The sequence below is a fragment of the Rosa chinensis genome, chromosome 1 (genome assembly GCF_002994745.2).
Source record: "Rosa chinensis cultivar Old Blush chromosome 1, RchiOBHm-V2, whole genome shotgun sequence".
NCBI classification, from domain to species: domain Eukaryota; kingdom Viridiplantae; phylum Streptophyta; class Magnoliopsida; order Rosales; family Rosaceae; genus Rosa; species Rosa chinensis.
The window spans coordinates 28,703,233-28,729,952 of record NC_037088.1 but is presented as its reverse complement, the minus strand read 5'-3'; the positions used below and the strand labels follow the sequence as shown (position 1 = coordinate 28,729,952).

At 37.7% G+C, this 26,720-nt stretch overlaps 4 protein-coding genes across 10 annotated transcripts; 3 read left to right on the top strand and 1 right to left on the bottom strand.

Annotated features, from left to right (window-relative positions):
- The first annotated feature begins 2,045 nt into the window (after window positions 1–2,045).
- Window positions 2,046–9,369, top strand: LOC112174874. Of its 4 annotated transcripts, none has more exons than XM_024312714.2 (8): window positions 2,046–2,442; window positions 3,392–3,486; window positions 5,966–6,256; window positions 6,923–7,226; window positions 7,323–7,550; window positions 8,440–8,761; window positions 8,879–8,997; window positions 9,139–9,369. In XM_024312714.2, the coding sequence occupies exons 5-8, from the start codon at window positions 7,531–7,533 to the stop codon at window positions 9,161–9,163; spliced, it is 486 nt and encodes a 161-aa protein (XP_024168482.1). In that variant the 5' UTR covers window positions 2,046–2,442; window positions 3,392–3,486; window positions 5,966–6,256; window positions 6,923–7,226; window positions 7,323–7,530; the 3' UTR covers window positions 9,164–9,369. The 4 variants fall into 4 exon arrangements, with proteins under 4 accessions (XP_024168482.1, XP_024168490.1, XP_024168489.1 ...); XM_024312722.2 differs by having other exon boundaries at window positions 5,957–6,256; XM_024312721.2 differs by having other exon boundaries at window positions 5,954–6,256.
- Window positions 9,370–13,754: 4,385 nt separating this feature from the next.
- LOC112192696 (5-oxoprolinase) lies at window positions 13,755–19,547 on the top strand. Of its 4 annotated transcripts, none has more exons than XR_002933583.2 (3): window positions 13,755–13,908; window positions 14,677–18,591; window positions 19,138–19,547. XR_002933583.2 is itself a non-coding variant. In XM_024332549.2 (2 exons), exon 2 carries the CDS (start codon window positions 14,721–14,723, stop codon window positions 18,510–18,512), a length of 3,792 nt encoding a protein of 1,263 aa, XP_024188317.1. In that variant the 5' UTR covers window positions 13,755–13,908; window positions 14,677–14,720; the 3' UTR covers window positions 18,513–18,921. The 4 variants fall into 4 exon arrangements, 1 of the variants encoding a protein (XP_024188317.1); XR_002933581.2 differs by having other exon boundaries at window positions 19,027–19,547; XR_002933579.1 differs by having other exon boundaries at window positions 19,009–19,144.
- A 135-nt stretch (window positions 19,548–19,682) lies between these two features.
- LOC112192716 lies at window positions 19,683–21,408 on the top strand. Its single transcript, XM_024332578.2, has one exon. The coding sequence runs from the start codon at window positions 20,381–20,383 to the stop codon at window positions 20,933–20,935; it is 555 nt and encodes a 184-aa protein (XP_024188346.1). The 5' UTR covers window positions 19,683–20,380; the 3' UTR covers window positions 20,936–21,408.
- A 206-nt stretch (window positions 21,409–21,614) lies between these two features.
- LOC112164429 (BTB/POZ domain-containing protein At5g17580) lies at window positions 21,615–24,802 on the bottom strand. The gene is made up of 4 exons (XM_024300624.2): window positions 24,698–24,802; window positions 23,652–23,884; window positions 23,493–23,559; window positions 21,615–23,332 (listed from the first exon to the last, which is right to left on the bottom strand). The coding sequence occupies exons 2-4, from the start codon at window positions 23,687–23,689 to the stop codon at window positions 21,716–21,718; spliced, it is 1,722 nt and encodes a 573-aa protein (XP_024156392.1). The 5' UTR covers window positions 23,690–23,884; window positions 24,698–24,802; the 3' UTR covers window positions 21,615–21,715.
- Between the last annotated feature and the right edge of the window lie 1,918 nt (window positions 24,803–26,720).

Here is a 26,720-nt window from a genome sequence, read left to right as displayed (position 1 = left end):
TGAAACCTTGTGATCCGTCTTGCATTAGCATCGATTCGATAGTTCTTAGCAACCATCAATGCAGAGATGGGGAAGGTAGAGAGAGTCTTCTCAATCAACATCGCATCTGTGATCTCTTTACCACAGAATTCCATTAAGGATTTAATGCGAAGTGCTTCCGAGTTATAGTCAAGAACCGACTTGAAATCACAGAAGCGGAGGTTATGCCATCTCACTTCTAGGTCAGGAAGCAAGGAGTCACGGATGTTGCCAAATCTTTATTCGAGTGAGAACCACAGCCTTCTGGGGTCTTCTTCATTCATATACTCGTATTGGAGTGAATCATCCATATGACAAGTCATTAGGATGATGGCTTTTGCCTTATTTGCCTCTAAGGCTGCTCCATTTGCTTCCAAAGCTTGAGCTTGCTCAACAGTTAGCACTTCCTGGCTAGACTCGAGAATCATATCTAGGATTCCATCAGCCTTGAGATGTTGGCGGATATCATGAACCCACCTGTGATATCCAGAGCCAGTTGTTCCCAATGGAGCAAAGTCTTCATCCTGAAAGAGAATAAGAAATTAGGGTTAGTTTCGGAGTGAAATAGGCTACCACGAAAACATATGAAATTTCTGAGCGTAATCGCTTCCAAGAAATTAGGAATTTCCGAGCGTAGTCGCTTCCAAGATATATTTGATTAGATCGAAACAATGATGTAAGTGGTCGATCATAAATTCTCTATAAACTCTAAGTTTGGAGATCTCAACAAGCTCTAAGCTGGAAGTGAGCACGAACCCCCACAGTTTGGCTTAATTTGGTCTCCCCTATAATGAAGAAAGGGGGGTAGAAGAAGAGAGGTTGCAAATCCCCGAAAAAAAAAGAGAAATTGAATTAAAAAACTCTAAAAAAATGGGAACGTTTAGTAAAAAATACCTTGAAATAGGTCGCCGGAAAATTTGGTAGGAAAAAGTTGACGGAAAAGTCGAAGGAATAGTGGCCGGAAAAGTCACCGGCGGCGGCCGGAATTGTGGCCAGAATGTTGACCGGAAACGGTCAACCGGCGTTGACCAGTGCTGACGTGGCTGCTGACGGGGCTTGCGTCAGTGGGCTGCCTCTTCCCCCCCTTTTTTTTTTTTTTTCTTTTCTTTCCTTCTGCCGGTTTTTCTGCCGGATCTTTAGTCGGCCGGTTCAGCTAGTTTTAGGTCGGTTTTCAGGGAATTTCTTCCGGTTCTGGATTTCTGGGTTTGATATGTTACTGCTAGAAAATTTTTGTAGCAATTAGAAGTCCAGAAGGTGGTGAATCGGTGAAATATTTACTGCAAGTTGTATGGAGCTTCCGGTGGTCGGTTCGGTGGATTTTCGGCCGGTTGTTGGGGTGGGGTTACCGGTTCTGGACTCCTGGGATCGAGTTCTTCAAGGTGTGAGGTGGAGGCAGAAAAGGCTCCAAGGTTTTGAATTCGGATTCAAGGTTTTTAGCTTCTTGAATGAGAGTTTGGCTATTTGTTTCAGGGTTAGGGCTTCATGCTGATAACGTGTTTTAGGGAAACAAGAATTGAGAGGATTACAATGTATAGAATCTCAATCATATAAGGAAAGTAATCGTACATTGAATAGGAATCTAGATCATTCTAATTCAACCCTATTACCACTAGGTCAAGTAACCTAGAGTTTGGGCCAAACACAAATAGAGATATCCTTAAACATATCCATTATATTTGGCACAAAAAAAAAGAAAAGGATCTAGCATTGAAATGACTAAGTTTTTTTTTATTTTAAAGATTGTAGTTTGTTTGCAAATTATATGAATGTATGAATGAAGTTAATTATTTGAGAAATTTTTTTTAAGTTTAGTGATAAATTTAATACTTAAAATTTTGATAGGAGATGTAAAAAACATAGAAGGTAAAATGAGTTAATTAAGAGGTTCCAATAAAAATACTCAAACAAAAAATGATATTAATATGCAATTTCTTTCTCAAAAAAAAAAAAACAAAAAAAACAAAAAATGATATTGTAAAGGAGAATCAAACCTTTAGTCACTTTTTATGCGGAGAAAAACCTACCATTGCACCGTGCATGGTGTTTGCTAACTAAATATAGTCATTCATCGGTTTTTTTCTTTCACTTTCTGTCCTCCTCTCTCCTCTTCTTATTTCCAGTTCCATCATCGTCTTCTTCTTTTTAGTATATAAATCATCCGCCACAAAAGCCCTCAATTCAGTTCAACCCCAAAACCCCCAATTCACGATTCAACTTCTTCTTCAATTCGATCAATAGCCCTAATTTTCAATCCAACCCCCCAAACCCAACTCAATTCTCTCTGACCCGATTTGTAATATCCCCTCCCAATCAGACCCAGAATGATGACGATGGAGATTGAGGTGTCCTGGAGGAAACGGTGAGTTGAAACACTGAGGTACAAAAGAGGGAACGGCGAATCAATCTGTGTCTGTTTTGGAAAAGGTATGTCAAAGATTCTTGATTTATAACACCGATTAGAACGAGCTGAATCTCTTTACCTGGATAATGATTGATTTCTGAAATTTGAAATTGGTCAAAACGGAAGCTTCTGTTGTTTCTCTCTCTTATGTTAATTAAACATCATCCGATCAAATTATTCATATCCAAAATCTGATTTCATTTTCTGTTCCCTTTGAATAACTTAAAAAAGCAAACTTTTTATAACCAGATTTAATTATTGACAATAGATATAATCCATTTGTAACATCTAATCTAAAGTTTTATGTGTGCAGTCTTTGATATGATTCAGAATTTTAAATTTTCATCATAAAAGTTCACTAAAATTCATACCTTATATTGTTTCGGTAAGTTTTTCAATGTGTCAGGTCAACTAATCATATGTAATAATCCATAGCTTCATTAACTAACTGAATTCAAAAGTTTCCTACTAAATACACTATATACTGTGAATTTAAGTTTTGATCAGTTTAGGAATCAGAGCAGAGACATTCATGTATGCCTTTGTTGAAATTGTCATACAAGTTTGAAACTTTTGTATATCTCTTCTTCAAACAAAGCAACTGAAAAGGAATAATCAAAAAACTATTACAGAGACACTAACCTGGTCCAATAGGATTCATACTAGGGACAAATTTTACATCGTAAAATTGTCATATAATAACTGCTTTTTTTTTTTTTTTTCAATATTACTGTAATAATTTGATTCAATTGATAATCTCTTTCCACAGTTTTACTTCATCACTGCAGTATAACTAAAATCTCCTCTTTTGACCATAAACTGCAGACCTATAATCAGCTAAAGGTCTAATGCAAATTATCAATGTCCCTGTTATAATTGAAATAAAAATTGAATATTAATTTGGTAAAATTGAAACAACATAGCTATCATCTGAAATTCTGAATTACTCATGTATTTTGTCTTTCCTCGCAGTGGAGATACTGTGTGCACATTATCAAAATAAACTTAGCTCATCAAAAGGCAGTTATTAAGAGGCTTCCTAAAACTGATCCATCTACCTTTTGAAGGTGAGTAAAACTCTGAAAACAAGATTACATTACATTAATAGAAGTTAGCTGCACTGTCTTTAGATCAATCACTATATTTGTTCCCATATGATTTACTATTGGCTTCACTGTTAACAGCATTGTTTCAAATTTAGTGGATTGCTCTGTTTCAAATTTAGTGTGGTTGTGAATATGAAAAGGTCAAAGTATAAATAGATATGAAATTAGATTAACAGCTAAATCAGAACCCCATTGCACCAAGTTAGTTTCCAATATGAGAATCCTATTGGCAGCTAAATGAGAATCCTATTATCCTCGATTAATGCCAAAACAAACAAAATCATTTAAACCTTCAGATGCAACCTTAACCTGAGACCTGTTTTGGCTGTATCTTTTGTTGTTTTTCAATTTCTCTGGTTAGGGGGCTGTTGATCAGTTGTTTTGCTCTATGGAGGTTTATATTTCAATCTACTTCACTTTATATTATGTTTTTGTTTCTATCAATATCAATAAGCTTACAAATGGAAAATAAAAATTGAACAACAATTGATGTGAATGTGCAAAAAACAGGCATTAATATTTGCTACATGATTGTCTTTTAAACAAAGCCTTTCTTTATCTACAGCTATACTTTATAATAATCTGCTAACTTGATATAGTTTAAAATATATTTCTTCTGTCAATCGAAAACTATACTTCAAACTCTTAAATATTTGTTTGTATTTTGAACCACTCTATCCACTTCTCTTTATTCTTTATAGCTTTTAAACTGTTTTCTTTTCTTTTTCTTTTTTTGGAAAACTACACCTCCTATATTTTGATTGTTAATCCCCCAATAGTTTGTTCAAGTTGAATTTGATCTTATGTTCAAGATTCTGTCTCACTTTGTTTGTTTACCTTTTAACTGCCGTTGTGCAAGTGATCTTTAACCAGGTTCATCAAATTTTTTTTTTTTGAATCTATGAACTTTGGATTTTGTTTTCTTTAAAAACAAAACATATTAAAACTGCATATTGCTCTTAAAATCAACACAATTAGAAAACTACATGTAGCATCGGTTAAAAAGTTTCTGTAGTTCAATGAATCATCAAATTATTAAACCTTGGTTCTGCTATTTACACTTTTGTTCAATATCAGTTTATTGTGTTTTTTTTTTCTCTGTCAGCCTGTAAACACTCTCGTTCAATATCAGTGTTCAATATCAATATTTTGCATTTACATTACAATAGTAGAGATTAGCTGCACTGTTTTTGGATCAGTTACTAAGTTGATTCCAGAATAATATATTTTTCACTTCAGTTTTTATATCCCTATTAATTAGTGGATTGCTGAATTTCCACTTTTATGTGGTTATGGATATCACAAGTCTAACATATATGTACATATAAGATTAGATTAGCAGCTGAATGACATTTCATCTCACAATCACTTATAGTTGCTTTATTATGCTAAAAAAAAAAAAAAATGGGATCTTTAGATACAACCTTGATCTGAGGCATATTTTTCATGTACATATTGTTATCATTAAGTTTTTGTTTAAATACTTGCTAATTAGTTTTTTTTCGCTTCATAAACTTTTTGAATCCATTTGACTTTATTTTTGGTTCATGTCTCTGTAAATGTGAATCAGCTTACAAATAAACAAAGAACAAACAGCAATTAATATAAATTTCAAACAACAGTGCAATAAAATTTGCTACAAATAATGTCTGATGCATTTGTTCTCTGAATGAAAAACTAAACTTCAAAGTCTGAAATATTTCTTTCCATTTTGGATCATTGTTTGCAGCTCTTTTTATTCTCTGTAGCTTTTACACTTTTTTGTTTTGTTTTTGTTTTCTTCTCTTAGCAAACTGCAGCTCTTTAATTTGGATCGATACTTTCCTAATAATTTGTTCAAATCAAATTTGATGCCATGTTTTTTGTTTGTTTACATTTGAGCGCAGGTTGTCAGATTAATTTCATTGAGTAAACAACGAAATCTCCTTTGAGCATGTTCATCTATTGGTTAAATCTATGAAAATTTATCTTTGGCAGTTTATAGTTTATCATTTAAAAACAAACCGTCATAAACAAAACTAAGCAAAACATAAACTGCATTACTAGGCTCACTCTTTTTCATTAAATAAATTGTTAGTCTGAAATAGAAATCCAACACACTAATTCACAAAAACAAACTTGGTATAGACACCAGTCTTTGTATACAGAGTATACAATCTTTCATTTGGATTGTTAGATTTCTATTCATAAAATCAATATAATGTAATCACTGCTTATTTTTTTGTTCATGTCGGTATAGTAATTTCATTCAATTGATTATCTGTTTGCATGCTACTATTTGAGTAGTTCAGTATAGGTTAATCTGTAAATTTTGACAAAAACAATTCGTATTCATTGTTTTTCTTAGTTGGTTTACATAAAAATTGTACTATGTGATGTCATAAGATCAATCGTATTAAATTTCAGTTATCCCAATAACATACAACAGTAGTTTCCACAGCAAAGCGCGGGCACACATTCTAGTTCAAGCCGAAATTCGGTATACCAATTTGTTGGTAACCACCGGTGGCGGTTCGGTTTCGGTTGCAGATTTGAGAAACCGACCAACATCGGTTAGTACCCGGTTGACGGAATTTGTTGTCAGTTTTCTTCCGAATCCATGCGTACAGTATATTATAGCTCCCGAAGCAAACCTATTTCTCTCCGCCTCTCCCTCCCGAGTCTGCGTTTGCGGATCTGAATAGGCCTGAACTGTTCGGCAAGCATTTCGTGGTGTTTGTTAACCATCAAGGTATGGGTGTTTCTTTGATTGTTGGTTGTCTCGGGTTAAGTGTTTCTTGATGGGTAATTTGATGTTCAATTGGGGGATAATGTAATTTGGTTGAATATGGTTCTAATTTTTGAATCCAGTGTTCTGTTGACTAATTTTGGAATTCTGTTCTTGTTAATTTGAATTCTTGCGCTCATATAGCTTTGGTTATAACTATGACTTGTCACTGGAATTTCCTTCTGAAATTCTTTTATCCTTCTCTTGTTCGTTTTGCTTTAACCCGCTACTTAACTGATTGAGGTGAAAACCTCCGAATGTGTATGCACTCAAAATTTAATTTTAATCAACTTGTCTTACTGTTCTAGTGCCTTGATCATAAAATTGGGTTTGTGCAATTTAATTAATTTGTTGTAGGACAAGTTCGTTTCTTGATATTGTATGATACCGGATTACCAAGTTAAAAAACATGTACATATCATCGAGTTTCCACTCAAAAAAAAATTTACACTGATGTTAAGCTTGACTGAGTTTTAATTTGTATTTCTTCCATCTTTCTAGATATAGATTTCATACTGTTTTCTCAAGCATCTGTATTTCGTTTTTGATCTGGGAATTCTGGTGTTTATGTTTAATTGTGAGCAGTTTAAAAAGTCATTCTTTACTGGCGTTTGCATTTAAATTTTGCAGATATTTCCACGCAACTGGGGAAAGACGAAACACGAGGACAGGCAGAAAGTTCCAAAGGCTGCCGAATTTATGTCTTTATCTGAGGCTTCTAATAGGGGGGGACAAGGATCACGAAGTAGGCCTGTAGTTAATTCACCGATTGTAGATGCTTTGAGAACAGCGCAGGTCGTTAATCCATTGTTAATTCCCTATGAAGGTATCCCCATGATGTATGGATACAAACTATGGGGTCAGCTTCCGTTTGGATTACGAAGCCTAATAGAACTGCTAACAGGATCTGAGATATTCACCGGCGCTTTATTAGGTAAATCTGCTTACATATTAAATATTTCTTTTAATTATTTTTTGACAAATTTTATTTCTCATATTTGAATTAATTAATTTTCTTTGATACTAAAAGGCAAACGATTCGGTCATTTCATGGTTATTACAAAATGGGAAGACAAACTGGCTGAGTGGGAAAAATTCGAATATTTGCAAATTCTGTTGAAGTAGATTTCATTCCCGCCAGTGAATCAGATCCGGAATTGAAAGTGGCACTTTTAGCATTCTTGAAGAGCATATTGGGAGATGATAATTTAAACGAGGAGTTACAACACTTTTATAATATGATTCAAGAATCTACTGAGTAAGAATAAGTCACAAACCCTCTTTTCTCAATTACATGCAATTTTCCTTTCTTGAGGTCGGATGTGCCGTAATTCTTTTAGATTTGGTCTTTAGAAGGAGGATTATAATGCATAGAATAAAATGTCTACAAAATTATGACTCTCCTATTATTTACCAGAGCTGAACACACACATCCCCATCATGTTTTGCTGTTGCAGCTTCCAACATGTAGTATGGTTTTGTGTTTCTACTATTAATTTAGGCTTATTGACCAAAAAAACTATTAATTTAGGCTGTTGCATATGTGTAGACAATACTTTACTTATGAAGCCATAATTGATGCCCTCCTAGCATGTGTTATCATAATAACAGTAGCATTTTGGACTGCAAATCGTAAAACAGAGGGAAAAAAAAAAGGAATAGATATTTCTTTGCTTTGAACCTTGGAGGTAGTACTAGTGCTTATAACTAGATATAAATGGCAGCTTCAAGTCTAAACACAGTGCATAGGCCCCATTGGTTTAATATAATTAGGGAGAGGAGGGATTTGCAGGTTTTGTTATTAGACGTTCAATGGAACTAGTTGCTAAATTCTGTCTGGATTTTGCAGATATATGATCTTCATCATCAAATTGTTGCATGTTTTGCTATTATATGTTCAATGCAACCACTCTATTAATGAACTCGAACATGATTTCAAATTGTTCATCAACATAAAATGCATAAGGAACTAGACATTCAACTAAGACATTCGACTTATTTATAGTTGTTTCACATGCATATTTTTGGATTTTTGACATGCACCTTTTCTTTTCACTTTATCCCATAACCATGAGTATTGAATTCTTATATCATCTAGTGTAATTGTTTAATAAGCTCATATTTTTATATGTGTATTTATTTTGAAGGGTTAATTTTTGGCTGCTGGAATATCATCCTATACTAATGAGTATTAGGGAGCGATATTATCTTCCTACTGATTGTCGGTTAGGGCTTCAGGAGATTGAAGATTGGGAAGCAAAATTTTCTAATCATGTGATGGGGGTTATTGGCAGTGCAGATTGTGACATTAAAAATAAAATCTACCAGCCCCGTCATGAAGATTTCGTAACTGTTTACAATGCTAACAATAACAGAAATCCTGACAAAGGTTTTCATGAAGATTATGTGGGACTTTTAAGATTTGTAAGAGCTCTGGTGTTTGATGGTGCTGATCCAGGGAGAGATTTGGTATGTACGTTTATATTATTTTCGTTGCCTTTTGAATTTATCTTATTTTAATAATATATCTTTATTTATATAGTTTTTTTAAATTAATTAATTAATTATTATTATTATTTTTTACAGCCGTGGGAGGATGTAGAGCGAGAATTAAGCAACAGATTTCCTCAGATGCTGATCCAATTATTTGGATTCTTATTCAAGACAATGTCTGAAAATGATCTCTCTTTCTTAGTTGACCGAAGGTAAGTTGATTTCTTAGTTTGATCGCTTGTTTACTATCTAGGTTCTGGGATTTTATTTTTATATTTTTATATTTTGATAATGTTTATTATTATTATTATTTTTTTAATAATGTTGATTAGTTATTTGTTGGTTAATTGCAGGTCTTCGGTTTCTGGTGATGATTGAGAAAGAGAGATAATAGGACTATGCCCTTCGAGGTTTAGACACTGGGCCATGAAACTGAATTTATGAAGTGGAGGGATAAATTTAAACTCATATTTGAAACTTTGAACTTATTTATTTTATATTGTTTTTTATGAACTTTCTTATTTTTCTTTGAAAACTATGTAAAATTTAAGGTGTGATTGATATTTGATTCGGAAGTAAAAAGATGCAATATGTTATTTTGAGTAAGAAAATTTTGTTGAGCTTGCCTCGGAATTGAAACCCAACTTTCTTCATTCTGACTAGAGGAAACAAATTTTCAGCTTAATAGTTGTTGGTTTGTTACCAACTACGATTGCCTAGGCGCAAAATCCCAAATACAAAATGTTTGGCGAAAGCACACTGCCAACCAATTTTTTATCTAATCATCCCGTAGGAACATGGGTTGAAGAAGCACTACAGTTTCTCTTCGGTTCTAACCAACTAGAAAAAGTGTTAGCGCTTTACTGCAGGATTTGTTACCATGAACCATTTTGTATCGAAAGTGTGATAAATTATCATACATAAGTCTAGAAAATAAGACTTATGATTCATAAGTTGTTGATTTGTTCACTGAACATCAGTGGCGGAATTCCCTTATTTATTTATTTTTTATTTTTAAGCTTTATATCTTGCTCCTCCATCCCTTCTGCCTTAGTTGTAAATTCTAACGGAAGATCGAGTACGTTGACTTTGGTTAGGCAGATCAAGTATGTCTCATCACCAATCTGGGGTCATGTCAAATTCAAAATCCACATCTAATCTTTCTTTTTAAACAACCAAATCAATCTTCTTAATTGAATGCCTTAACTAATGGGCAATCCAATCGATCAAGTTAATACCTTTGCAGTGAGATTAGGGACCTGAGCAAATCCTAATTCTTTGCTTTTAGAATATATAGGAAGGAATCAAATACTATGATTCGTAATCCTAAATACATGACCCCATATTGGTGTTTTTAATTGAAAAGGAGCACGCCTCTTTGCCATGAACCTGGGTTTTTCTTGTTCTCGTTGAAGAACACCCATGTTCCTCTGAAGTTGGATCACGTAAAACTTTTTTCTTTGATTTTCTTTATAAAAAAAATAAAATTGTTTAACTAAATTTATTTATCTTTTTGGTTGGAAAATAATATGATTGCCATGTCACTGGCCAAATCATACTCACAATTAATAACAACCATTTGATCAATTTAGATCTAAGGGATAAAATTAAGTGTAAAAAATTGTGTCAAATAATGTGTCCCTTGATCCGGACCCATTGATTTATTGTGTACGTTATTGTATATATATTTTTTTTTTGAGGGAAAAGGAAGATAAATTCTTGTGATCGAAAATATCATACGACCGTACAAGCAGGGGCGGAACTAGTAAAGGGTCTGCAGGGGTTCAGACTAGGGCTGTCAATTCCGACACGACCCGATAATACGACTCGAAACCCGCACGAAATAAAGCGGGTTGAACCCGCACGATTAAAAAGCGGGTCGACGGTGGGTCAACCCGCCATGACCCATTTAATAAATGGGTCGGCCACGGGTCAACCGGCCAACACGAAGTGAACCCGTATAACCCAATTGTGCTATGTTTCTTCTTGAAATTTTGGACGTTCCGAGTATTTTATCATAGGATTAGACAATTTGAAATATTTTGCTTTTTAATTATTGGATTTAATTATTTATGAATTATATATAATTATTTATATTCTTCGTCTTGTAGAGTTTTTAGTGAATTTAATCAATTTATGCATTTTTTTAGTTAAATGGGTCCCATTGTTAACGCTTAAATGAGTCATTTTGTCTAACAAGACACGACCTATTTATTAAATGGGTTAAGCGGGTTGGAAATGGGTAACCCGTTTAATAAATGGGTTGGGTTTGGGTTTAAATTTTTGACACGATTATTAAATAGGTTGGGTTTGGGTTTATATTTCGCGACACGACAAATACCTTAACCCAACACGAACCCAACCCGACACGACCCATTGACAGTCCTAGTTCAGACCCCCCCCCCCCTCCCCCCAAAATCAATTGAACATAACAACTAATTAATACATTAATTATGTATAATTATATATAAGTTTATATGTTTTAGCAAATCGGACCCCCCCCTGTTTGCACTGATACTATTTATCTCTCATTATTATTATTTTGGTCAAAAAGAGAGATGAGAGCATTTACCTCTCATTAATTAGTTACTAAAATTCATAAGAATTCATTTATTAGGATTCAATCAAATATAAGGAATTCTTTTTTTCTTTTTTTAATTTTCTATTGTTCAACACTTAAACTTATTGCGGTTTACGGTTAATTTTTTAGTTTTGAAGTTTCATTAGATCATAGTAAGGAACTAAGGATTGAACAATAACGTTTGTAAAGAGATTGCTTGCTATAGTTGAAGTCTAAAGAAAAATGTTGTGAAGTTTTTTTGTTTCATTTTTAGTTATATGTTTAACTATGTCCCGACCCCCCCTCCAGTTACAAATCCTGGTTCCGCCCCTGTGTACAAGGTCAAGCTAGGAGATCCGAAGATCACCCATTACAATCGTTGTTCAAGTAGTGCACTGACTGCACATTAAAAATGACTACTAGCTTAGACTACTCCGCCTTGATCAATGAGAGGCTACAACACCAAAAAAACCAGTACATCCGCCTAAGACCTTCTTGGGGTACATCATTACTGATCCTTGGACACATTGTAACAACCCAAAGAATCAAGGTATATAGGGCCACAGTTCTGTTCCCCTGGTCAGCAGCTGACTAGGGATGATTTCGTCACTCACCGTCCGATTCAAATAGGACGGTTGACAGCTAAGTGATGAGATCTGAGATGAGAGCTGTTAATCGTCCGATTTCAATCGGACGGTGAGTGACCAAATCATCCCTGGTCAGCAGCTGACTAGGGGAACGCTGCTGCACAGGGCCAAGGCCCACTGCACCCACCAGTAAAAGATGGAGCATTATTACACAAAAAACAAACAAATAATAAAATTGGGCCCAAAGCAAAGCCCAGACCCAACAACACTCAAACCCTAGCCAAACTCCAAGCTGCAGCCACCACGCCTCCACCACGTTTAAGTGACCTTAGCCACCGCCACGAGTAGACATCAGACGACCATCCACCCCGCCATCGTCGCCAGCACGCCGACAAGAAGCACCACCTCCCCTCATGGATCTGAAGCACCCATACCAGATCGGAAAACTTCGATCCAAAACGCGCCCGTCGAAGCCCCACCTCATGCTGTCCTGCCAATCGTCGCCTTCAATCAAGGGAACAGAACGCCGATAGAGCCTCCAAACGATCAGAAGATGCAGGCTCACCACAGGCTTGCAAGCTTGTCAAGGTCCAAACCTTGCCGTTGCAGCACAGGCTGAGAAACAGCCATCAAAACGTCCCAGCCCGACCGCACTCACTGTTCACCGACAAGGCCATAACCTAGCGCGGCACGGGAGCCGCCGGACAAGAGCCTCCAAGCTTACCTAAGGAAACCTAGCCGCCCTCTCCTTGAGAGAGAGAGAGAGAGAGAGAGAGAGAGAGTGTGTACGTTATTGTATATTGTTGTTTAGATTTTATTATTTTTGTTCATATATATATTGTGAATTCGGTGACAAATGATTGATCAGGGATAATCAATCCCCACGTGAAATAACATGTGCATCTTCCAATATTGAGGTTGTGCATTTTCTATTTAATCTAGCTCTATATACCCAGTTCTTGCTTGTATGATTCATTCTTGTGGTGATCAAGTCCCATGCCACTCTTATTCTTCGTCGATATCTTTCTTTTCTTTGCTCAAGAACAGATTGAGAGTAAAATACATGGCATTTTCGAGTAGGTACAGCAGTACTTGGTAAGATTTCTTGTAGTAGAATCAAAGTAGCGGAGAATGAATAAACAAGATGAACTGAAGAAGAGCTGAAGAAGAAGAGTAGAACTCGATTGGTAATCGGCAATCGGACCTCAGAGTCTTAGACCTATGCCGCTATGCAGCTGCGAAAGTGCGAAGTAGGCCTCGAGCCTCACACCTCACTCACCTCAGCCTTTGAGAAATGGAAACTAAACCATTAATAATTGCAGTTCACCCATAATTGGATACAATAAGACAACCATGCAATTACCTTCGTTGGTGTTATTCGCAGGAACACAACCTAGAAATTGATCGATCCCACTTGTTTGTAGATTATTGGCTTCATCATTTTTATCAAACATTCTCCTACGTCTCCCTTTCAGTATTCATTCCTCCAACTCGCACGCTTCACATCAATCCGCCATACGATCGGTTTCCTGGCTAAGGGTTTAGCCGGTAATCGATTCATAGCTGCTCGATCACAATGAAATGCTTCTCTCCTATTTTTATACATTTCACCTGCACTATCGTTCAACTCCGCCAATAGAAATTTCGCTAACGGGATTGAGATATGAATATACGAATAAATAATAGAGATTACATTTGGTTAAACATAATAAATAATAGAGATTACACTTGGACGATGTGGATAAGGCGAATAAATAATAGAGATTATATTTGGTTAGCAGACGTGCAAATGCCAAAAGAAAAAAGAAAAAAGAAAAAAAAAATTCGAATTGCCAAACCAGCACGACGTGTACACGTGTAGTGATGGGCAAACTCTACAAACTTAATCTGGCTAGCGAGCTCAATTGACTACACCGATCGATTTGCGGCATCTGCTATTATTTCTCCCAAGACAAGAACCACACCACACCACACAGGTACCTTTCTTCGTTTTTCTTTTCTCTATCTATCTCATTCTGGGTTTCTTTAGTTGATCAGCTTTTGATACTGGGTTCGTCTTGTTTATTCATTCCCTGCTGCTTTGATTCTGGGACTTTTTGCCGACTGTTGGTTTGAAAATTTGATTCATTTCGGATTTGATTATATCAGTCATTTGGGTCCCTCGAAGTGCTGCTATTACTGTTTGAAAAAGAAAAATGATGGGAAACAATGAATATAAACTGATTCTTAACTTTTGAATGGTAAAAAGTGAAAGTGATTGATTCATTATATAAGGTGTGGGAGAATCATGGATAGTTAAGAATCAGGTTGGTTTTAGGTGATTAGAATCATTAGATATGACAGGATTGATTACCCAGTTAAAAAGTAAAAGGAAGCAGAATATTTTTCTTTTTCTTTTTCTTTCTTTTCTATGCCTTATGACACCAAACTGGAGTTGGAGTTCAATTAATGACTGTTCTTATTTATTGGGGCGATATTGGGGTCCCTAATGATGCCCTGCGACTTGTATTCGGTGCAAGTTAAGTTGATTCTAAACCCACAAAACAATCACAGTGAGGAGTCTAGTATATGGAGTTGCAGTGGAGGAACCAATCATTTGTGATTTTTCTGTTATTTATTTATTTATTTTTTTTCCTAGGGAGGATGATTACTCATAGTATGTCCGTTCGAATCAATAATTTTGGTTCATTGCATGAGAAACTTGTTTGTGGAATTGATTATTTCTTTTTTCGCTGGTACTGCAGTTTCTGTATCAAGATCATCTCAACTATAAGCTCACACCATAGAAATGGGGAGTGCCAATGCCAACAAGCTCAGATTTTGCATTGACAGAGGGGGCACATTCACCGATGTTTATGCTCAGATCCCGGGTCAGCCTGATGGTCGTGTTTTGAAACTTTTATCGGTTGATCCATCAAACTATGATGATGCTCCAGTGGAAGGAATTCGGAGAATTCTTGAAGAATTTACCGGGGAGAAAATTTCCCGTCGTTCAAAGTTACCAACTGATAAGATAGAGTGGATAAGGATGGGTACAACTGTTGCTACAAATGCACTTTTGGAGAGGAAAGGGGAAAGCATTGCTCTTTGTGTGACTCGGGGTTTCCGGAACTTGCTGCAGATTGGTAACCAGGCTCGTCCAAATATTTTTGACCTCACTGTATCTAAACCTTCAAACCTTTATGAGGAGGTTATTGAGGTTGACGAGAGAGTTGAGCTCATTCATGATAATGAAGATTCTGCTTCTGCATCATTAGTTAAAGGGGTTTCTGGTGAGATGGTTAAAGTTGTAAAGCCTCTTGATGTTAAAACATTAAGGCCATTACTCAAAGGTTTGTTGGAGAAGGGAATTAGCTGTTTGGCAGTTGTGTTAATGCACTCATATACTTACCCACAACATGAAATAGCTGTTGAAAGGTTAGCAGCTAGTATGGGCTTTAAACATGTTTCCTTATCTTCAGCTTTGACACCTATGGTTCGAGCTGTTCCTCGGGGTCTAACAGCTAGTGTTGATGCATATTTGACGCCAGTAATCAAAGAGTACTTATCAGGGTTCATGTCTCAGTTCGATGAAGGGCTGGGTAAGGTTAATGTTTTGTTTATGCAATCTGATGGAGGACTTGCACCAGAAAGTCGATTTTCAGGTCACAAAGCTGTTTTGTCAGGTCCAGCTGGTGGGGTTGTTGGTTACTCTCAGACACTTTTTGGGCTTGAAACTGAGAAACCTCTTATTGGGTTTGACATGGGTGGCACATCTACTGATGTGAGCCGTTATGCTGGGACTTATGAACAAGTTCTGGAAACTCAAATTGCTGGTGCCATCATACAAGCACCTCAACTCGACATAAATACTGTAGCTGCTGGTGGCGGATCAAAATTAAAGTTCCAATTTGGAGCTTTTCGGGTAGGACCAGAATCAGTGGGTGCACATCCAGGTCCAGTGTGTTACCGTAAAGGTGGTGAATTAGCAGTTACAGATGCAAACTTAGTCCTCGGATATGTTATTCCTGATTATTTCCCATCAATATTTGGCCCCAACGAAGATCAGCCTTTAGATATTGAGGAAACAAGAAAAGAATTTGAAAATCTTGCTGAGCAAATAAATTCCTATCGAAAGAGCCAGGATTCATCTGCAAAGGACATGACAGTGGAGGACATTGCACTGGGATTTGTGAATGTTGCCAATGAAACTATGTGCCGTCCGATAAGGCAATTAACTGAGATGAAGGGCCATGAAACAAAGAATCATGCACTTGCTTGCTTTGGAGGTGCTGGGCCTCAACATGCCTGTGCAATTGCTAGGTCATTGGGCATGAAAGAAGTATTCATACACAGGTTTTGTGGAATCTTAAGTGCTTATGGGATGGGTTTGGCAGATGTTGTTGAAGAGGCACAGGAGCCATACTCTGCGGTTTACAGTCTGGATTCTGTCCAGGAGGCCTCTCTCAGAGAAGCTGTTTTACTGAATCAAGTAAAGCAGAAGTTGCAAGAGCAAGGTTTTAGAGATGAAAACATGAAAACAGAGACATATTTGAATTTGAGATATGAAGGTACAGACACCTCAATCATGGTTAAGAAACGAAAAGACGGAGAATGTAAGTACGATCTGGACTTTGTGGAATTATTCCAGCAGGAGTACGGATTTAAATTACTGAATAGGAATATCCTAGTAAGTGATGTTAGGGTTCGCGGGGTAGGAGTGACTAATATATTGAAGCCACGGGCTCTGGAATCTGCATCTTGTTCTCCTAAAGTTGAAGGTAACTACAAGGTTTATTTTGAGAATGGGTGGCAAGAAACACCTCTATACAAGCTTGAGAATCTGGGTTATGGGCATGTCATACAGGGTCCGGCAATAATTATGAATGGGAATAGTACTGTGATAGTGGAACCTAAGTGCAAAGCTATGATAACCAAATATGGTAACATTAAAATTGAAATTGAGTCTGCTTCAAGCACCCTGAAAGTAGCAGAAAAGGTTGCAAATGTTGTGCAGCTTTCAATCTTTAATCATAGATTTATGGGTATAGCCGAACAGATGGGAAGGACCCTACAGAGAACTTCTATATCAACTAACATCAAGGAACGGCTAGATTTCTCATGTGCCCTCTTTGGACCTGACGGGGGATTAGTTGCTAATGCTCCTCATGTCCCTGTGCATTTAGGAGCAATGTCTAGTACAGTTCGGTGGCAGCTCAACTATTGGGGTGAAAATTTGAATGAAGGAGATGTTTTGGTCACCAATCATCCTTGTGCCGGAGGTAGCCATCTTCCTGATATAACTGTTATTACACCTGTATTTGACAATGGAAAGCTGGTATTTTTTGTGGCAAGTAGAGGGCATCATGCAGAGATAGGAGGTATTACTCCTGGAAGCATGCCACCATTTTCCAAGTCTATATGGGAAGAAGGGGCTGCTATAAAAGCATTTAAGCTTGTTGAAAAGGGGATTTTTCAAGAAGAAGGAATTACTAAACTTCTCTGCTTCCCCTCTTCTGATGACTTGGCACAAAAGATCCCAGGAACTCGCAGGCTTCAAGATAACTTATCAGATCTTCGGGCCCAAGTAGCTGCAAACCAGAGAGGAATTACTCTTATTAAAGAGCTTATTGAGCAGTATGGTTTGGAAATGGTTCAGGCTTACATGACCTATGTGCAGCTGAATGCAGAAGAAGCAGTGAGAGAAATGCTCAAGTCTGTCGCTGCTAGAGTTTTATCTCAGTCAACCAGGTCTGGAGAGAAGAGTTCTGTTACTATTGAAGAAGAGGATTACATGGATGATGGATCCATTATTCATCTGAAGCTTACAATTGATTCTGTTAAAGGTGAAGCAAATTTTGATTTTAGTGGAACCAGTCCTGAAGTATATGGGAATTGGAATGCTCCAGAAGCCGTAACAGCTGCAGCAGTTATATACTGTCTTCGCTGCTTGGTGGATGTTGATATACCTCTGAATCAAGGTTGTTTGGCTCCTGTGAAAATCTATATTCCACCTGGCTCATTCCTCTCTCCAAGTGATAAGGCTGCTGTGGTGGGTGGTAACGTTCTCACTTCTCAGAGAATAACTGATGTTGTACTCACTGCATTTCAGGCTTGTGCTTGTTCACAGGGTTGTATGAATAATCTCACTTTTGGGGATGACACATTTGGTTATTATGAAACAATTGGAGGTGGGAGTGGAGCTGGTCCATCCTGGGATGGGACCAGTGGAGTCCAGTGTCATATGACCAATACCCGAATGACTGATCCAGAAATATTTGAACAGAGATATCCAGTTCTTTTGCATCAGTTTTCCCTCAGAGCGAACAGTGGAGGAGTTGGATATCATAGAGGTGGTAATGGGCTTGTGAGGGAGATAGAGTTCAAGAGCCCAGTCGTTGTGAGCATTCTTTCAGAGAGGCGTGTTCATGCTCCGAGAGGGTTGAAAGGAGGGGAGGATGGGTCTCGCGGAGCTAACTACCTAATCACAAAAGATAAAAGAAGGGTTTACCTGGGTGGTAAGAACACAGTTGAGGTGCAGTCGGGGGAAATTCTTCAGATTTTAACTCCTGGTGGTGGTGGATGGGGCTCTCCTCTTTAATTCTTACAGTGATGGTATTTGATGCCAAGTTTTCTTTGACTTGTATGACGTGCTTCTGTTTCACATGTCTCTTTCTCTGGTAAGAATTTCAATTTCTGTTCTGGAGTTGTTATTTTGATCACAAATGAAATCTGTTGTTTCATTTTAATCGTCTTATCAACATTATTTCTAGCAATCTAGCCTTTAGGTTTTGCTAAGAGACATGCTAGAAGCAAACCCAGATTCATATGCTTCTTATTTGAACAGAAAATCTACCAAATTTGTTTCTGATCAAGTGCATATTCCTTTAATGATCAATATCAGTAGAAATGCGTGTAGTATCCTCGGTTAGTTCTTTGCAAATTTAAATTTGGTTTGCTTTGGAGGTCCATTTATGCTATTTAATGAAATTTCCAAGCCACTTTGCATATTATCCTATACTCGGTCAATTATCACTTCAAGAATGATGTCTTTAATGAGTAAGCATGTTTTCTTGGCCGACTCTATGTCAACCTAGGACTTCAACATAATGCAGAGAGAAATTTGGCCAGGGTTAAGTGTGAGATACATTTTCCAAGCATTGTTGACAATGGCTAAGGATTGGCTTCACTGACTGAGGACATTTATTGGTCGAATTCTCCTTCAGGGTAGCAGGGGATTCTCTAATGTATGTCGCATTTAGTTGTATGAGAAATTCAACAAAGAAGCCCCCAAAGTTTATACTGTATTTGTCCTAAAAATAAGGATTCAGATGGAGTAACCAAAGTTGTGTAAAAGAAGGAAAATGAATCATATAATTATCGATAGGTTCTTGTGTAATGAGACTATAAATGCCTAGGTCAGAGCTTGCTTATTTCTTTCTTACTTTGTATTCTGTACTTCAAAGAAGAAGAGAAAGGGAAAGTGGGGACTTTCGATTCAATTACAGAATATGTATTGATAGTTCCCGATGGCCCCTGAACTGGACGAGTCTATTTGTTCAGAAATGAGAGTACTGGTAATGTTAAGTTCTTGTATTTTTTCAAGGACATGAAAAGGCCAAAAGAATTACGTCTTTGTTTCCACTGGTAATTTTTTGCTCCATGTCAGATATATTCTAGAGGTGATGCAAAATTTAATTTTTGTGCGATGTCATTTCTTCATTCATCAATTTTTTTCTGCTTGAACAACCATACTAGTTGCAGTTGGATGTGGCGATTTCCAGGATGCTGTTGAAGAACAAATTACAAAATGGGAAGTGTAAGGTTTGACTCACTGACTAGTCGTTTTTGCATATTGTCGTTATGTAATTAAGATAGAAAACCTAAATAAAAGACTCAGAAACTGTATATCCCCTAGAGCATTCTTGTATTTCAAAACTATCTAGATTTCGGGAGATTGGAGTTTATCAGGAAAATTAGTTAAGAGAATCCGTCACAAAATTAAGTGTCCAAATTAGATGAGATGAAAGAGCTTAGATATTCTGAAGATGAAGAGTCAAAGATGACGAGACGAGAGCTATGAGTTGGACAAACGTATACATTACGTGTACCGTATAATATTAACCGTATCATTGATGACTAGATACATCATCACTGCCTTAGCCATTTATATCATAGGGTACGTGCCTTTCTCTCTACATGAATTAAACTCGTTGATCAGTTATAAACAGAGCATTTGCAGTTAGAAACCGGCTCCGCTTTCACCGCACTAGCTGTTTTGAAACCTTCCACCAATTCCAACCACCACTTTCTTCAATTCCGGCAACAACAACTCTTACAACGAAACACAAACAAATCCAAACCCAGAGACATCAACAAACCCAGAACCCCAAGAAGAAAAGAAGAAGGAAAAAACGAAAGAGCTATACCTAGCTCTCCCATCTCCATTCGACATAGATTTCACCTTCAATGGAGCAAAGAAAAAGAGATGCTAGAGTCTCTATCATTTCCGCTCTCTTCTTCACCTGCATTGTGGCTGGAGGAGTCTTTCTTTTCCTTTACATGCTTCTCCCTGGTGCACAAGCCAAGCCATGGTATCCCATTGTAGGTTTGATACTTGTAGCCGTTCCATGGCTTTTCTGGATCCTGACATGCGCCTACCGGTGCTTCAAACCGGGAGATAGCAGCACACAAATCGATGGCAGTGGCCGGTATGTCAAGGCAGGAGGAGGAGGCAGCAGCCGTACAGCCACCACACCCCCAACCACGAGTGGTGCACCAACAATTGCCAATGCATCATCAGCTGCAGGGTCCCCTGTGAATTCCCCAGGCGGGGATCAGCGCCACGTGCAGTTTGCCGGGGTTGTTGCCATGGGAAGTGATGAAGGAAATGGAGGCCAGACCCAAAAGGGACCTGGGGCAGCTGCTGCACAATATCATACCATAGATTTGGACGATCATAGTGGGACAAATGGTTCAGTTGGTTCTACAGAAAGTGAAAGGCCATTGAGATTAACGGTTTAATTTTGATAATTGTATCGACATTAATTGTCGAGTGGTGGTGATTAATGATTGATTTGTATATATCTGTCAAGGAGGACTAGTTTTAATGGGGTGTGATCAAATGGAATCCTCATTGCAAGAGGATTAAACGGCATCAATGCAAGGCAAGAATCATATGCTACTTTTTCTTGCGAAAAGAAGCAAAAGCTCGAGAAAGAAAGATCTGGAGAGAGAATGACAGGTTATATAGATGGGAGATGATTAATTGGGAAGTCTCTGGCGTGACTGTCAAGGATGACCGCAGAAAAGGTGATGAGATGAAATGATACGAGGTAAATTGCAACAATATGATATTTGTTATACTAGCATGAGACGATTAGATCGAAGTGGAACTAAGTAAAGAATATTATAGATTGCTCTGTTGTATATTGTGATATGGTTTTCTCAAGCTTCTTAGTGAAATGTTCAAAGTCATGACTCATCTTTCCAACGTATATTGAGTTTTATCTTTCAATAACATGATCGATATAAGCTAGTTTTTTTTTCCAAACCCTAAGCTTTATATATACAGTTCAGGTTAAGCTTTACTTGCATCACTTTTTTTTACCTATTTCTATGGAGCTTCTTTACTTAGTGCAGTTAAAATATACAGAGATAACAACTACATACCTATCACTTACATGCTGAATCATTCAAATAATCAGTATTATTCCATTCTGAAGATTGAAACATAATAAATAAGTAATTAGGCTATTTGCAAAACAAATAGTAGATGGAAGAGATGGAAGAAGAGTCTACATGTCACAGTCCACGTTTTGGTTTCAGAGGCAACTTTTGCTTCTTCAATTGGCAGTTAGAATCGTGAGCGCTGCTGATGCAACCAAACTTTCTCTTCATTTCTCTCCACAAGCTAGGTTTTTCCTTCCTCACCACAAGGCTAGAGCTATTCTCAATCTCTTTTCTCATCATACTGCACTCTCTCTCAAGCTGCATCACCTTTTTGCTCATTTTCTCCACCTCAGATCTCATTTTCCCCTCACACAAATCCACCCTTGGTGCATTCACCTCGTCTGCTTCTTCTTTTATTAATTTCTCATCCGAACTCTGCACCTCCTTCGTGATCGTGTCTCTAAGCTGCAATTGCCCCGCAAACAACACCTGTACCACCATCCTTAATGGCATGCATTCATTTTTGGCTGCATGATCACAAGCTTGGGGGGACATCTTTTGGAAATCCAATACCTGACACACTTCTTCTCGCTCGGATTCTGTCAAGTGCCTGTGCTTATCTAAGTATATAGCAACAGCCCCGTATATTCCATCCGAGTTTGTTTTTACTCCCATGGATGCTGAAACCAACATCTCTGCTAATCCAACAAATGTAGATATCTTCAAGTCTATGTCACTAGCAACTTCAGCTAAGAATTCTTCAATGAGATCTGCCACTGCTATTAGACCAGTTATGTCAGTTACATTTGAAGAAGAGTAATTAGCATAGAAAACCTTCACAATCCTTCTCACACATTGAATATCATATTGCACTACTTTAGAATAGCCGTGAGATGGTATTAAGAGGTCTTTGACTGTTGCCTGGTCAAGTTGTTTTCCAATTCTGATCTCAATCCCATTTCTGCAGTCAGAGGTAACTTCCAAATAAATAGCAACTCGAAGCATTTGAAACAACAACGTGCAAGGAAGGAGTCCTATTTCATCAGGCAAAAGCCTCTCAACTGCTTCAAGGATGTCCTTTTGGTACTTTTTCTTGAGTGCTTCCTCTCCACTGCTAGAGAAAACCCATTTCTTAGTGTAGTTACAAAGAGATGCAGCCACATATTCTGATGGAACTCCATGCTTATTCATTGCTTGCATGAGGAGCTCATAAAGCTGCAGGGACAATGTCGTTAGATCCTCTGGTTTCCAATTGAGATCGAAGAGCCTTCTCCTTGCATTCGGCTTATAACCTTCATAATCCTCGTCACTATCATCAGCATTTGCAGTAGAATTCTTGATTGGTTCGCCCAGAAGTTGGGGACTAGCTTTTGCCTTTCTAATGATAGAATCCAAACATTCGTGTACTAATCCAAGCTTCCAGGATTGTTGAAATACCTTTTCTGTGGATCGGAAAGCCTTAATAGTTTCAGACCAGCTAGGGAGGATTCTTTGTTGAAAATATGAAATAGCTTTGTGTAATAAATTATCTTTGCTGTGGTTTTCAGTCATGTCCAAGTAGTCAGCAACGCAAATGAGCTGTACAACATTCTGACTGCAAATTTGAATTTCAAAGCCATGATAGAATCTCGCAACAAGCTCAAGAGTGTCTGCAGTAGCAGGGACACTTTGGAGGAAGTTCGCAAGATCTTCCTGCGGATTCTCTTTGAGTGTAGCAGCAAATTTGGCTGATTTTGCAGCCAGAAGCTCCTGCACAATAGATGGTTATAAACAGGAAATGTTATTGCCAAAGAGAAAAATAGAAATAATGAGCTGCATTCTGTTAGAGAAAACAAGATCATAATGTAGATAGATGATAATGAAATTGTAGTAAGATTAGGAATATAGGAGTTTCAGAATAGTTTCTTACTTTGTCCATAGTGAATGGCTGACCACCAAGTACATTTAGTTGCATATCTGATGTAGACTTGGGCAACCTAAATAGAGTCGGATCATAGGAATGAAATAGCTAGTATTGTTTAAAGAAAATTCACTTCAGATAAACTCGAGAAGGAGGAGGCTGTTTTACCATAATGATGATGTATCTTTGCTTCGTCTCTTCTCCATCTTTTTGTTATTCCTTTCTACCTGAGTTGTTTTACGACAAGGGAAGTTCCTGCTGATGTAGACCTGCAGCTGAAATGAGCCTCTAGTTTGTCTTCGTCTTTGTAATTGAACTCTGAATTTTCCTCCGAGGACCAACCATTAGCAAGTAATACTGTATATGATCAGATTAGACTATTGTTTCCCTAGACAATCAGCCTGCAGGGCACACCAGGAAACGATGCTATAGTGTTGCATATCAATATATTGAAAACCACTATATATATTTACACATATGTAGCATTGGTAACACACACACACACAACAGTTTCCATGCGTAATGTAATTATCTTTACCGTAATTAAGGGATGAAATTGTACCATATATAAGGTGGGTGGATCACACAGTGCACAAGGTACAGAAATAAGAATTAACAGAGGCCGGTTTGGCTTGAGGATCAAATAAACAAGTTTTGGATACCTACTATATGGAAAAATCTACCAATTAAGAAACTATATATATGCAACTGAATCAACTAATCTGATTGCTGCTATGAGCGATTGACGCTAGCACTACTCGAATTCAACAAAAGGAGAGCTAGCAAGTCTTTAAAACATGGATTGCTTGTGCAATCAAGCTTGCAGTTAAATTGGTATCAAACTTTTTTTCGATTACAACATCGTTATCAAACTCGGCCTATCTTAACCCTAACCCTTTCTAGGCTAACCGCAAGGCTCGCATATAGGCAGATTTGATGCAGCAGACACAGTGTATCAGTCATATGTGAGCTCAACATCAAAGGATTCACGAGTATGCGAAAACATTCATATTCAACAAGATCAAAAAACAAATAAAACAGAAAAACTTTGAACAATTTGAATCAGATAAGAAAATAGAATTAACACATTGGTCATTACCTTCATTAGGCACAGATGGAAGCTAAAAGGAATAAAATCACGATCATGGATATTCAAAACTGCATATAGCTCGCTCCAATGAGTGAAAGTTTAATAAGAAGATGGGGAGACCTACTGGGAAAGAGAAAGTAACGAAGTTTGAGCTTCTTCTGGTGGTTTCTGTTTGATTCTTCAGTCAATGACTAGTTGAAAAAATGCAACGTTCAAAAACACAGATTTTCTCCTAAACATATGGGTTCTGTTAATATTTGAATAACGATTTTTGATAATTAGTTACAGAAACCTCGAGTTGTACGGGACTCAATTGCTTGATACTAGTTAAGCACCAACCACTTCCATACTGACCTGACCCAATACAATGCGGATCGATCAAGGTAAGTTAATTATTTTGATCCCTTCCCCTTTCTAGGCTAACCGCAAGGCTCGCATGTAGCCCAATTCGGTTCCCAGTGAATGGCAGTAACATTCACAGCAAGGGGAAAATTTGCTGGTTTTGTGAAAATATTAGTGTGGAATTAACCTTTATTGTAATTTTGTAATCTGCTAATATTCCAGGAATGATGGGAAATTGGGGAATGCACTACGTACTATACCATCATTCAGTCATGTCCAAGTGACTTGCTTACGTAATATACCATCATTTAAATTGTATTTAAAGTGACTAAATTTTTTTAGATAAAATCAAAAATTAAAGTTTGCAAATGAAATTAGATTATTATGGTGACATTTCATATTTGTATATACAATTATATCAAATATACATAATTGGTAGTTGACCCGGATTGGTGGTTCACGGCAGCGGTCCAGGCTGCTGGCGGCGCGGTGCTAATGGATCAATCATGGCAGAGAAAGATCAAGATCCAACCTGACTCACCTGAGGGCGGTGCAATGAGCGTGGCAGTGGCTTTGAGGCTGATTACCAGCGATGTAGAGGTTGATCATCTGCACCTTCCTGAGATCTCGGAGGCAAAGAGGTGGCAGCGAGCTGTCAAAAAATAGCGACGGCGATCCTGGTAGTCAACGATGAGGGACTGCCCTCTCATGAATGGGTATCCAAATCAAGTTGGTGGCCTAACACAAGATGGAGGCCCAAATCAGCTTGGGTGCCCAACTCAGTTTGGTGCCCTAGCTGGTTTTGGACGTTGTTTTCTATTGCTGCCATGTGGGCTATTGTGGGGCCCACACACTTTGGGTTTCACATTTGGGATCCAGGTGATTTTGGTCTTTTGTATTGGCTTATTTACTATGTCTTAGGGTTATCATGGCTTATATTATTGAGCACTGAATGTCCTAAACAGTGGTCTATCCCTGTGTACCATTGTGGTACCACCACAAATTCTTATATGTTCTTAAATGACAGCGGAATGGCATGTAATGGTCATTCTGGCTTGAGTATTAATAGCAATGATTGATTCTCACACACACACAGAGTATGTGTGTGCGCACACATATACTAGTTCTTAAATGGAGAAAGATTGAAGAGTAAAGAGAAGTGTAAATAGAGAAGAAGAGAGTAAAAAAAGAGTAACAATGTGGGATAATTGCAGATTGATTGGTTGTCAAGAAATTAGACAAGTCTGAGAGAGAAGGAGGAAGGGCAAAGAGCATGAGTAGTTGTTGGTCCCAAAATGTTATACTGATTACAATCACCATCTGTGACCTTTTGGCTTGGCTGATAGGATTGTTCTCAAATCTGTTTTCTCTGTTCTTGTTTATGGGTGAGCAACCTCGACGGGATTAGTAAAAAATTACCCCAAACCTGATGGTGCAGCTACTGAAGGGCGGTGGTCAGCGAGGGCTTGATCTACTACTTTGATTTGGGATGTAGGAGATGTAGGCTTGCGTTGGATATTGATTGCGACAGGACTCCTCCATGGGGGTTCGACGTGGCTAATGGCGATGCCGAGTGGGCGGGATTTGGTCATCTGATGACAGAGTCATCCCTTATTGGAAGTGAGACCGACGTGTTCTAGCTTCCGGGTGCTGGTGGTGTGGATTGCGTTGGCGGCGGTGACTACTTCTCCAACGGCTAGATGCTGGCTGTGGTAGATGATAAAAATAGAGCTTGGTCATCTAACTATACCCAAGTCTCTATATACAAAACGTAGCAAGGAATTCATTACCTGATTGTTGTGAAG

What these genes read in the sequence shown, in the direction of transcription:
- LOC112174874 (XM_024312714.2), top strand. Translation starts at nt 7,531, where the DNA reads ATGATTCAAGAATCTACTGA. An exon ending in ATGATTCAAGAATCTACTGA is followed by an intron (nt 7,551 to 8,439) that starts GTAAGAATAAGT and finishes TTTATTTTGAAG; the next exon opens with GGTTAATTTTTGGCTGCTGG. An exon ending in CTGATCCAGGGAGAGATTTG is followed by an intron (nt 8,762 to 8,878) that starts GTATGTACGTTT and finishes TATTTTTTACAG; the next exon opens with CCGTGGGAGGATGTAGAGCG.
- LOC112192696 (XM_024332549.2), top strand. Translation starts at nt 14,721, where the DNA reads ATGGGGAGTGCCAATGCCAACAAGCTCAGATTTTGCATTGACAGAGGG.
- LOC112192716 (XM_024332578.2), top strand. Translation starts at nt 20,381, where the DNA reads ATGGAGCAAAGAAAAAGAGATGCTAGAGTCTCTATCATTTCCGCTCTC.
- LOC112164429 (XM_024300624.2), bottom strand. Translation starts at nt 23,689, where the DNA reads ATGGAGAAGAGACGAAGCAAAGATACATCATCATTATG. An exon ending in AAAGATACATCATCATTATG is followed by an intron (nt 23,560 to 23,651) that starts GTAAAACAGCCT and finishes GACTCTATTTAG; the next exon opens with GTTGCCCAAGTCTACATCAG. An exon ending in AGCCATTCACTATGGACAAA is followed by an intron (nt 23,333 to 23,492) that starts GTAAGAAACTAT and finishes TCTATTGTGCAG; the next exon opens with GAGCTTCTGGCTGCAAAATC.